Source organism: Sorghum bicolor, chromosome 8 (genome assembly GCF_000003195.3).
Source record: "Sorghum bicolor cultivar BTx623 chromosome 8, Sorghum_bicolor_NCBIv3, whole genome shotgun sequence".
Taxonomy (NCBI): Eukaryota; Viridiplantae; Streptophyta; class Magnoliopsida; order Poales; family Poaceae; genus Sorghum; species Sorghum bicolor.
Genome location: NC_012877.2, coordinates 60,697,315 through 60,709,372, shown reverse-complemented (window position 1 = coordinate 60,709,372; position 12,058 = coordinate 60,697,315). Strand labels below are relative to the sequence as shown.

At 42.8% G+C, this 12,058-nt stretch overlaps 1 protein-coding gene across 4 annotated transcripts; it reads left to right on the top strand.

Annotated features, from left to right (window-relative positions):
* Positions 286 to 9,421, top strand: LOC8084422 (probable translation initiation factor eIF-2B subunit delta). 4 transcript variants are annotated; one of them, XM_021446430.1, is made up of 8 exons: positions 286 to 679; positions 1,851 to 1,991; positions 2,260 to 2,621; positions 2,948 to 3,692; positions 3,781 to 3,877; positions 3,964 to 4,018; positions 5,435 to 5,526; positions 9,185 to 9,421. In XM_021446430.1, exons 1-7 carry the CDS (start codon positions 349 to 351, stop codon positions 5,495 to 5,497), a joined length of 1,794 nt encoding a protein of 597 aa, XP_021302105.1. In that variant the 5' UTR covers positions 286 to 348; the 3' UTR covers positions 5,498 to 5,526; positions 9,185 to 9,421. The 4 variants fall into 4 exon arrangements, with proteins under 4 accessions (XP_021302105.1, XP_021302104.1, XP_021302106.1 ...); XM_021446429.1 differs by lacking the exon at positions 9,185 to 9,421 and adding an exon at positions 7,375 to 8,048; XM_021446431.1 differs by lacking the exon at positions 9,185 to 9,421 and adding an exon at positions 5,938 to 6,283.

The window sequence follows — 12,058 nt, the reverse complement described above, 5'->3', positions numbered from 1 at the left end:
GGATGAATTGAATAGGCATAAACACGTATCGTAAATTCATATTCAATTCATATGCGTTGGAGTAATGGGCCGAAACTCCAACGCGTAGTTTGGGAGGTCCAACGGCATTAATCATTTGATGGGCCTGAGCAGAAAGCTATTTGAGGGCCTTCGTACTATCCCGCATCGGCGCACTACTGGGCCTCTTCGAACCCCTCAACCGTGGGCCCACCTACGCCCACAAACGGCCCAGCTCGCCTCCGAGTTTGTTTGTCCGTCCGCGTCTCTCAAAGTCTTCGCGTGTATTGTCAAACAAAAAAAAAAGGAACTCGCGACTCCCAGCCCTCGCCACGCCGCCGCCCCGAACCGATGGACATCCGCCGCGCGCCGCCGTCGCGCGCCGCGTCGGGCGGGGTGGAGCCGCGGTTCCGGCAGGTGGGATTCGTCACGGCCGCCGAGCCCGCGAGGGGGCCCGTGGCGCCCGCGGCCGCGTCGCCGACCGCGTCCGACGGCCTCTCCCCCGTCATGATCCCGCCCCCGCTCATCCCCGCCCCCGCCCCCGCGTCTGAGTCGCTCATGCCTTCGTCCCCGCCCCCGGCCTCCTCGTATCTCCTCGAGGTGGTCTCCGACCTTGACGACTACGCCGACGACGACGACATCGACGTGTCCTGGGCGCGCCCACCCCCGCCCGCCTTGCCAGGTACGTGGTTCTACAGGTTTTCTGTGTCTTCTATCGCTCAAGGCCATGCGCGACTGCTCTTTGACTCTACTAGTAGCTCAATATACCTACAAGTGAGAAAATTGGATTCTATCCTATCTAGAGATATAGTTGTGAAATTTGCATATCACAAATAAGAAATAATCACTGATCAAAATCCCCCGTGTAGATGAAGGTGTATACGTGTATATCTGTGTGAGGAGGTAGGTGGTGATGCATCAACCCATTCCACTCTTCAAACCAAACAAAAAAGTTAGGATTTGTAAGATGATGGGTCATCCCATTCTGCGAACCAAACACTCTAGTAATTTATTAGCCTACTGAGAGACTTTGTTACTTCATGCTGATCCACAGTTGTTGTTTGCTGTTGGTCAGACCAGAAGTATATTAGGCAAACCAGGATCATGTTAAGAACGGATATTGAAGTCACAAATGCATTCGTTGTACAGGTAGTGAAACTCAATTTCGCGTGCATGATTCGTCAATGATTTTGTTTTCATGGATCATGGTGACTGTATTAAGCTATTAGCAAAATCACTGCTGGTAGCTATCAAGACCATACTGTGCAGTGGCAGAGCTCTCAGGAAAATATAGGGGGGGGGGGGGATTTTGTCTAATACTCTGAATCAATGTACAGATGTCCATAGAAGTCATAACATAATTGGTGGATATACTAAAGATGGCATTACATAGATAGAATTAATTACAGTTGGTTCACTATTCATAGAACACATTTGAAGCTATCATAGTATTAGACAAGCACATAGCAAAATACAGTGAACTTACCACCCGTACAACTAACAGAATAATACTTTTTACCACCCATTGCCTTATAATCACTGAATCACTATTTTTTTCCTGAGCCAAGGGGGGGCCGCGGCCCACTTTGGCCGAGCTGTAGCTCCGCCAGTGATACTGTGAATCATTACTTATGTTTTAGATATCCGTATTGTGTCAGTTCATGTGCAATTCAGATTGTGCAAAATGGATCACACTGTAAGGTCACTCGCCTTGGTCTAACATGTAGTATTTGTTAAAGATTTTCATCCTTTGTAAAGCATGGAAACAGCACACTATGTCTATCCGCATTTTGTTCGAAGAATTGCTTTTCTGTGGTTATTTATTTCATATTTTTCTCCTGTATTTATTTCAGAAGCAAACAAGAGAGATCTTACTGAAACAAAGAATGAACATGCTCCAACTCCAGTTTCACAGAAACCAAAGCTTTCTAAAGCAGAGAGACGTGCCATTCAGGAGTCTCAGCGCGCTGCCAAAGCTGCTGCCAAGGAGGCAGGTAGTTGATCTACTTTCATCCTTCACATTGTCTCGGTGAATATAAGAACCCCACATATACTTTTAAAAGGGGAGTAAGAGCACTCAACCCCCAGACCATCTTATCAAGGAAATCTAAAGTGAAACTAAGTCTTTTAGTTGAAAGAAAAGAACGAGTTGTTTCATTTTAGATGGAAGGGCAGTGTCTGTGTTTGCATTTGGTATCATTCACAGTGACTCACCTGACCTCTCTGCAGACACAAACTTTATGTCTTTGTGAAAATTTGCAGGTTTAAAACCAACAGCCATGGCTTCTGATGCTAGCACCAAAATATCAAAGCAACCCAAGACAGCAAAGACATCTCTAAAGAAAGATGTGAACCAAGTTAACCCTCCAGTTGCTACTGATAAGAAGACTGGTGAACGCCCACCCGACAAAGATAGAAAAAAAGATGTTCCTCAACCCCGTATGCAATTTGATGATGCACATCGAGTGGTGAAAGCAAAGAAGCGTTCAGTTGTTAACCAATCAGAAGCTCGAAACAGGGTCGAACTGTTCAGACATCTGCCTCAATATGCACATGGCACTCAACTTCCTGACCTTGAGTCAAAATTTCTTCAACCTGATCTAATGCATCCTTCTGTGTACAAGGTAATTATTAGCTAGCATGTTGTCAATCTATTGTAAAAGAAACCTACCGTTATTCTTATTTTAGAGGGGAGGGGGGGAGTTGTTTAGCCAAGGTGCTTAGTTCTTTTAAATAAATTTAAAAAATTATGGTTATATTGATCAACCTAAAATTGTGATTTGTTTCTTTATGTTACTGATTCTGTGGCAATTGACATAAAATAGATACGTTTAGACAGAACTTTGTTTTTCTTTGCATGTGTCTTTTGAGTAGAGGGTACTTATCTGGTAAACGGTTTACTGTCATGTGGTGAACACCAAGTATCTTATGTCCCCGTGTTACGTTTCAGGTTGGACTTCAATATTTGTCTGGTGACATATCCGGTGGCAATGCTCGCTGTATAGCAATGCTACTTGCATTCAGAGAGGCAATAAATGATTACTCCACGCCTGCTGAGAAAATTCTGAATAGGGATCTTACTGCTAAAATCAGTAGCTATGTGTCATTTCTCATTGACTGCAGGCCTCTTTCAATCAGCATGGGCAACGCTATTAGATTTTTGAAGAACAGGATTACCAAGCTACCACTTGCATTGTCAGAGTCAGAAGCTAAAGTTAGTCTTCAATCTGACATTGATCGCTTTATAAATGAGAAGATAATAGTTGCAGATAAGGTCATTGTTAGTCATGCTGTCACGAAAATCAGAGATGACGATGTCCTATTGACATTTGGGTCAGCCTCTGTTGTTGAAATGATTTTTGACCATGCTCATGAACTTGGAAAGAAATTCCGTGTTGTGGTGGTAGATTCTCGTCCAAACCATGAGGGACAAATATTGTTGCGCCAATTAGTTGCAAAGGGTATCAGTTGCACATACACACACATAAATGCTGTATCATACATCATGCATGAGGTTACAAGAGTGTTTTTGGGTGCCTCTTCAGTACTATCAAATGGTACTGTCTACTCCAGAGTTGGGACAGCTTTGGTTGCTATGGTTGCACATGCTTTTGGAGTTCCTGTTCTAGTGTGCTGTGAGGCATACAAGTTTCATGAGAGGGTTCAACTTGATTCTATATGCTTTAATGAACTTGGTATGTTATTGTTGCTATTCTTACTGTAAGTTATTTGTTTAGTCTACTGTTAAGGAACCACACAAGACATGATATGATGTCTACTCAGGTGACCCAGATGCTATTTCAAGAGTTCCTAGGGATGCAAGTTTGAGCCATCTCAAAAACTGGGCTGAGAACGAAAATCTTCATCTTCTGAATCTTAAGTATGTGCATTTTTTCCCACAGGTGTTATAGTTCATGATTCCTTTCTTAATTTGCATCTAATCAAATCATTTTCGTGCACCTGCAGGTATGATATCACCCCTTCTGATTATGTTTCAATGCTCATAACAGATTATGGAATGGTAAGACGTGCTTCATCTTCTCACTTGTCTCTTTGTGCTTACAATTACAAGCAAATTATATTGCATTTATTCTAATTGCTTAATGCTTCTAACAGTTAGGTGTGACATTCTTTTACCATATACCGAACACGCTGTCAACTAGAAAGGGGATATTACCACTTTGATTTTACAGCTTTGAGCTGCCAATTTGTCTGTGCTTTTGCAATGAGGAACACAACCCCATAATGTCAGTCAAATCGCTAATGCCACATACAATGCTGGGCGCTTACCTGTAGTTTTGTATCTGTTTGCCACGGTGGAGGGCAGGACATGTAAGTCTGGGTGCTTGCATGCAGCCTGAGACGCTCGGGCAAGCCCCGACACTTGCACCAGCCAAGTCCTGAGGCGCTTAAAATTAGTGTGAAAAATGTTTAAGGCATAGATGATCTATATTGCAGTTTCAATGCTTAACCTTGCTCTTAGCTATCTAGCAATTATTAAACAAATCTAGCATTGTAAGCGAAGGCTGTTTCATAGATTTTTATTTATTCTCTCACCTTAAGCATCTCTTTAAGTGCACTTGCATTGCACATACCCTAACAGATCTTGCTTGTTCCCATTATAATGTCAAACTGTTTGTTTTTACTTGCTAATAATTAGTTGTTAGTTGATAGTGTTATCTAGTGCTGTACGGAATGTGCATCATATAGATCAACTATGAACCCCACATTAAAAGTTATGCCATTATGAAATATATAATCATATGTTTTAGTTTCAGTTAATCTGCTGCATACAAACACACATATTCTGATTGTTGCGACCCTTCTATAGTGTCAGTACGCTTACTTGCTGAAGCAATGTGTTTTCCCCTTACATTTTGAAAATATTGATATAAGACCTGTTTGGATCTATAGAGCTAATAGTTAGTTGCTAATAGTTAGCTCCTTTGAACGGGTCCAAGCTGAATACCAACTAACAACTATCTCACTAGTTGAGGCAAAGCAGCTAATAGCAGCTAATAGTTGAGCTATTAGCTAGCTAACTATTAGCAGCAAATGGATCCAAACAGGACCATTGTGCTCAGTGATGTTTGCCTTCAGACTGCATGAATGTTGACAAGACTATGATGTGGAGAATGATTTGTATCTAGTTACTTTCATTAGTCGGTGTCCCCCCCCCCCATTATAAAAGCATTAGCCGTCTATTTAGCAAGTACAGGTAGTTTCTCTTTTCTCTGTTCCCTTGTAAAAGGCTCCCTATTTCTTGTGTCTTTGGATGCCTTTTTCCCCCATGAGGCCATAACCTTTCTGACTCATTAATTAGGTTTGGATGTCTTTTCAGAGCCAGTTATAAAATATCTTTCATATTCTACAATATTTCAGTTGAACTTTCTGCCATTTGGTCCATTGAATTGATGACTTGTTTTTGCTGTCACAGCTCCCACCTACTAGTGTACCAGTCATTGTAAGAGAGTACCGCAGGGAGCACGTTTGGATATAGAAGCCACTGTTTTCCTTGTTTAGTTTGAGGTATGATAGTCTGAACAGCTTTTGCTGCCTTAGTGGAATGGTGTGAGCATATCAACACATGTTTATATCTCAGTTTTGCAACCGCCGAATTGGTTGTTTTCTCCTGTATTTTCTCTCTGCTAATGAGTCGAAGCAATCAACATAAAATTTTGCATTTACTTATACCATTGCTAATGGGAGTATAACCTATGAATCTCCCCGTCATAATTGTCTTCTGATAGCACTCTTTTGTGTTAGTGATGTTCCTGTTTTGCATGAGATTGACTATTTTCTCTATCATTTGTCCAAAATTTCTCACTGTCACACAAATTATGTTTTTTTTTGGTCAATTGATTGATATACAGCTCCAGAGAATAATTTTCGTCAGCGATTTACCTCATGTCATCTGGTGATGATTTTATTTCCTTGTAGTTGTAATTTTGTGGAATTCATCACCTGCACAGTTGATCGGTTCCACTGATGTGGAGCACTTAATCATTATGGTTGGTTTCAAGTTCCTGCCAGCAAGGATTGCTGTTTTGACTGTTCATCGTAGGACAGGCCATGGAGCACTAGCTCCCATGTGCACATATGCTAAATCCAAGGCTTTATAGCAACAATTGATGTTTTTAGGTTTTCGCAGCCCATGTGAAAATAGCATTTTTGGTATCCGAAGAATGGCTGATTGGTAGCCATATAATCGTTATCATACCTCGAACAAGGTGACCAAACATGCATGTCCATGAATAGTTGGTTTTCGTTCATCAGTCCGGCCCTAGTTCCTGTGCATTTTGTCCCCCTGCTGAACCCAACCATTATTACCATTTTTCTGGAAATGTCGTCGTTATGCGTCATCATTTGCAATCTCTGGTCACCTTTTGGTGTTATGGGTACACATGAACATCAATCTACTGCCACCGGCAATAGATGCTCTGCAGTGCAGCCATTGGCCATTGCCCACCTCGACGTCGATCCATAGTTAGGGAATGGACCCTACACTTGATAATATCATGTCTCTGAGTCAGATCTATTTCCCTTAGTCACCTTGGAGCTCATCCTATCATCTGACCGGATTTCCTTTTGGCTGTTGGTGCTGCGGAACACTGCAATTGTGCAGTTGCCGTGTTGCTGAAAGTGATGTGCATATGGTCCTTGTTTAATGGCCAGCACTAATGGGCATCTTTGGTAGGGTTGATGCCATGGCGCTCAGCTTTAACTCTGCCTGTTTGTCTTGAGCTCAGCCAGACCATTGTTGTCGCCACGCTATGGCGATGAGGACTCCGGCAGCGGACGGTGGTCCCCGGAGCCAGTCACTCAGTCAGTGAACTGTCTGAAAACGTGGTGCACAACTGAATCTCTGAGCCTGATATTGTGGCTGTAGCAAGCCACTGTTGGGCGTCCAAGTCCTGGACCTGGGTCTCTGCTCACTTGTTCAGGCAGGATCTTCAGCTGGAGTAGACGACGACATGGTTGTTCTCTGGCCGGGAAGCTCTCAACCGCTTGCCCAATAAAGTATTGATGAATTTTCGTTTGGTGTCAACTTGGCAACCATCGTTGTCAATTTGGGGTCTTGTTAGCGTCCATCTCTGCCCAAGCTGTTGGGAGCAAGGACCGCTGCCATGGCAGCGTCACCGTACGTGTTAATATAATCCGATGATAGGAAAGAACTGGATGAAACTGGACAAGTGGTCGTTTGGAGTCTGGCGTTGCAGCTGTAGCTGTAACAGCAACCCTGCATTTTCACATGTGTTTTGTCCATAGAATCTCCAGTGATGGACCCTGAAATTTTGCCGTTACTTCCCCAGGGACCCCCCAAATTCGCTCATCCATGCTGGTTGTAAAAATTTTAACTGGCTAGTGTTTACACAGGCAAAAGGATCTACCGAAAGTTTGCTGGCACCTGAAATGGCACCTACACTACACAGGCAAAAGGATCTACCGAAAGTTTTGGAGGCCCCTTTGGGATTCGGATGTTCAACATGGAATTGCTTTTCCCCAGCCCAGCCCTCTTTTGAAGGAAAGCTATGCGTCCGCGTCTCTGCTTTTTCTGGTGCCGCCTGTCCGGGTCACAGCGTCAGTTCACAGGACAGGCAGGACCACATCACTCTGCTTCTCTTGGCTGGATGCTGGGGTAGTTCAGTGTACTGTGGAGTTCGTGATTGGGCAGCTGTGCCACCAAGCAGCAGCGACTCGTCAACAAGAGGACAACCCTTGGGGAATGAGCCAAATTTGCTACTAGAGCCAAATAAGCTTTTTATTCATTTTTCCTTACTTTGAGACCAATATTGATTCTAATCTAGGAAATAGGAAATTGCAAAAACACACCTGCAAACCAGAGGGCTTCCAAAGAGCCATCTGCACTTTGATTTCTCCCTGTCCAAAGGTTTGTTTGGCACGACTTCATCTCGCTTCAACTCCTTCTGGACGTCGACCAAGCCACATCACCTCTAACTTGTCGAAACCGGAACTGGAGCGAGCTCCTAGAACTATGAGCCTTCTCAAATAAAGGGGCCATAACTTTGAAAGTTTTATGTGTTTTCAAATACCTCCTGCACCTATTGACCAATTGGTGTAGTTATTGCATTGCATTGCCTCGTGGGTAGCCTATCTTGTCCTAATAAGGGGTTCGAGACCACCTTTCACCCAAGTTTAGGTTCCATTGTTGCCTTACATGGTTCTTGGACAAGGTTTAAAGGTCTCTTTCATTGGGCTTTTTAACCTGCTTTGGCTTCCAATAAAAAAAGCTAAACACCAACCAAAGGGTCCAAACTAATCCAATGGGTTTCACCCAAAGCAGCTTTCACATACCACAACAGGTTTCGAGTTGCTTTCATCGGCTATGAGCATGAGGCTTTCATGAAATTTACCCAACTGCCACTGATTATGAATAATATTGGCTTGTTTGTTCTATTCCTAAATCGACTGCAACTTCTCTCCTCCACCTGCTCCATCACCATCGACACCAATGTGTTCTTGTGCCTACGGCCGTCGAGCGTTGCGACCTACTGGCCTCACCTCGTCCTCTTATCCTCGGCCATGGGGCCTCTACCCCGCCATCTTTCTCTGGTCTTGCCTTCGCAAGTACCCTCTCTCGAGCTACCTATGGTTGGAAGCCGGCAGCTAGGAAGGCCTCGTCGATGGCCGCAGGGCCATGCGCTGGTCCCGTCCCCTCCCTAGCTATGGCAGGATTAGAAGCCGTGACTGTGGCTTCCTCTTATCCATTGCCGTGGTCCTCCATGGATTCATGAGCCCTAGCGCATCAACGGTCTAGTCCTACCAGCCAGAGGCCTCCTCGACAGGCACAACCTTTGCTTCGATGGCGTGCGCGGCCCTTGCCCCGTGATTGGTGAGCACAACCCTTGCCTCGGTCAATGGCAGTCTTGGCACCAACACCAGCTCTAGCGATGAGCACATCTTCATTGACTTTTTTGTTTTGTCGGCCAAAAAAACAAAGATATGGATTGGGTGGTTGACATGTAGGGTCAGATGACATGAGCCCCATTGATAGTAGTTTTTTTAAGAAGCCACAACTATTCAACCAAATAGTTTTCGGTTTTCTTACAACCACAACTTTCTTAATGCTACAGATTAACCTGTTCTAATGCATTGTATGGACCTGATGTTTCTGTTAGTTAGTCATGTTTCTGAATTTCCTCCTGAAAATCTCTGATTTTTGCAGGATTAAACTTGTGAATAGCTGCATTTTGGACAGAATTTGCTGTGCCCATGCATGTCTCCCGAACGTCGTCCGAAATTACAAAGGGATTGTTGTTTGGCCGTACTCGTATCCAGTTCATCCCAATACATATAGATTAAGATGAATATGAGCACAACCAAACAAAATTGAACGTGGTTTGCCGTTTTATATACCTTTTATTAAAGAAAAAAAAAAGCTTTGCCGCTAAAACAACCAAAACAGCCCTGGTAACCTTGTACTGTACATTGGAGGGCAACCTTTTCTTTGTCTCTTAGCGCAGAAGGTCGAAACGTGGACAGATGCGTACTGGCATGATAACGTTGTAGTACAGCACCCACCATATGCATGTCGAAAGAGTGTGTCGCGTACTCTAATTTATCCATCCATCCTCTGCCTCTCATTTGCCGCCTTATCCATGCATGCATGCCACTTGTGGTCATTCTTGCTTCAGAAATACAGTTAGGGTACGTACCATATTATCTAGAAAAAGGAAAAAAACAATAAAATTAGCTAGGGTACCATACCATGTTGTACTTGTACACACTCTCAGACACGTCACACGTGACATAGATGCTCCATATATAACTTAATTAGGGGGTGTTTGGTTGAAGATGTTAAAGTTTAACAAGTACGGTAGTTCTTTTGTTTTATTTGGTAATTAGTGTCCATTCATGGACTAATTAGGTTTAAAAGATTCGTCTCGCAAATTACTCTCTAACCGTGTTTTCAGTTTCATAAATAGTCTATATTAATACTCCATGCATATATCCAAACGTTCAATGTGATAGGTGTTAAACTATAAAACCAAACACGGACCAGAGCATCTCCAACAACTTGGTATTTCAACATGCTATCCTACCAAATTTGCTAAAAGCATAAAAATCCTCCTCCAACAACTCCTTATCTCAACTTGCTAAATTTCCCAAGTTGCTATCCAGAGGTTTCTACTGCCGAGATTTGTCAAGTTGCTATCCCAAGTTGCTATCCCGAGCGCAACTTGTTGGAGATACATATTCTTTTACCAAGTGAGCGGGTCTCATCTGTCATCCTCTATTTTTACCAAGTGAGAATAGTAACTTATTGGAGACACATCCTTTTTTCTTTTGCTAAATAAATTAGCAACTTGCTATAACTCAAGATTTGACATGTGAATTTTACCAAGTTGTTGGAGATGCTCTAATCCGCCAAAATATAGGTGCTCTCTTAGACATGTGGCCGCTTGTGTAGCTAATCACCATCAAGTTGATGACTACTACTTCATCTGGAGAATAATAGACTGTTTCATACAAGTATCTCACCATGCATGCATGCATGCGTACGTGCGTGCGTACCACCTGAATTATATACCTGATAAAAAAGGTGACGTGAGAACGAACAAGAAGAACATGGCATGGGACCCGGCCGGCCGGCTGGCCTTTGATCGATGAAATAAACAAGGCAAAGATGAGCAGTAGTTTTCACAGGTTTGTTTGGTTTCTGTACCCCAACCCAAGTGAGGCCGTTCGTCTCTGCGAAAGGTTTCCCTATTATGTGCCGACACCATGGCGCACGCTCGCACGTGCTCCCTGCTTGCTGCCCAACCACAACTGCACACGCACAGGGGCCATGGTTGGACGGGCATGATTATATTGATCACATGAACACATTTGGACTCGCGACGTGACGCCAAAGGAGAAAGCCACGTGAAACCCTACTAGCTATCCAAAGACTTGCTGTACGTTGGTATATACTCCCTCCGTAACAAATTATAAATTATTCTAAGAATCTTGGAGAGTCAAACCATCTCGAGTTTGATTAAATTTATAATGATAACATAATAACATTTATGATACCAACTAAGTATTATTAGATTTCTTCATTAGTTATATTTTTATAGTAATATCTATTTGATGTCATAAATCTTTCTAATTTTTTCTATAATGTTAGTCACACTTGAGATGCTTTAACTCTCTAAGCTTTTTGGAATGACTTATAAATTGGGATGGAGGGAGTAATAACAGATATATTCTTTTTTCTCTTCTTTTCGTTTCTCGCTAACGACGACCATGCATGTTCAGATTCCGTACATGCATGTCATGTCATGCGCATGGCTATAGTGATAACCTTAGCTTGCTGTGTTGACAGATAATTAAGTTTATTGCACAAAGAATTATCTCATTTTTTTACTTCACTGGGAACTACATAATGGGGCCGTTCGATTATAGTAGAATCAGCCCAGGAATCAATCCAGATGATAAAGTCTATATAAATTTTGATAGCAATCCAGCCAAGAATTTTTCCAGATGATCATTCCATGTGAAACGAACAAGGCCTTAATTAGTTCCCAACTTTCCAGCTCTTGTGATGTTTCCATGCATGCTAGCTCTACAATGATGTGTACTGTTCTCAAGAAAGAGAGAACAAAAAACGAGAGCACTATACCGGTTGGTTGGAGTGAGCAACCAGCTCTGTATCGATCCATCACTATCACACAATAACCAAATTTCTCTGGAGCTCAGCCCACTAGAGCCTCCTTGTTGCGAAATCGAGTCATGCAAACTTCAAGTTTAGCTTGGGAGTCTTGTTAACAAACTTTCCACCCTATTTCCCACAACCCTACTCTAAATGGATGCATACATGTTCATTATATTTTGTCTTTCCTTTCTGTTCTTTTTTTTGAAAATTGACAAGACGAGTTCTGTCTGGTTTATATTAATAGAGAAAGAAATAACAAATACTCTAAAACAAAAGACCCATCGCCCCCATAGGAGGCTCCAAACTAAAACCAAGGAAAATAGCTAGAGCAGAAATAAAACCACACGGCCCTCGGATGAAAAGTGTCACAAATCCTTTGCAGCTCTCTTAGCACCCGTTATG

Coding starts and splice junctions, on each gene's coding strand:
- LOC8084422 (XM_021446430.1), top strand. CDS start 349: ATGGACATCCGCCGCGCGCCGCCGTCGCGCGCCGCGTCGGGCGGGGTG. Junction 3,693..3,780: donor TATATGCTTTAATGAACTTG/GTATGTTATTGT, acceptor ATGTCTACTCAG/GTGACCCAGATGCTATTTCA. Junction 3,878..3,963: donor CTTCATCTTCTGAATCTTAA/GTATGTGCATTT, acceptor GTGCACCTGCAG/GTATGATATCACCCCTTCTG.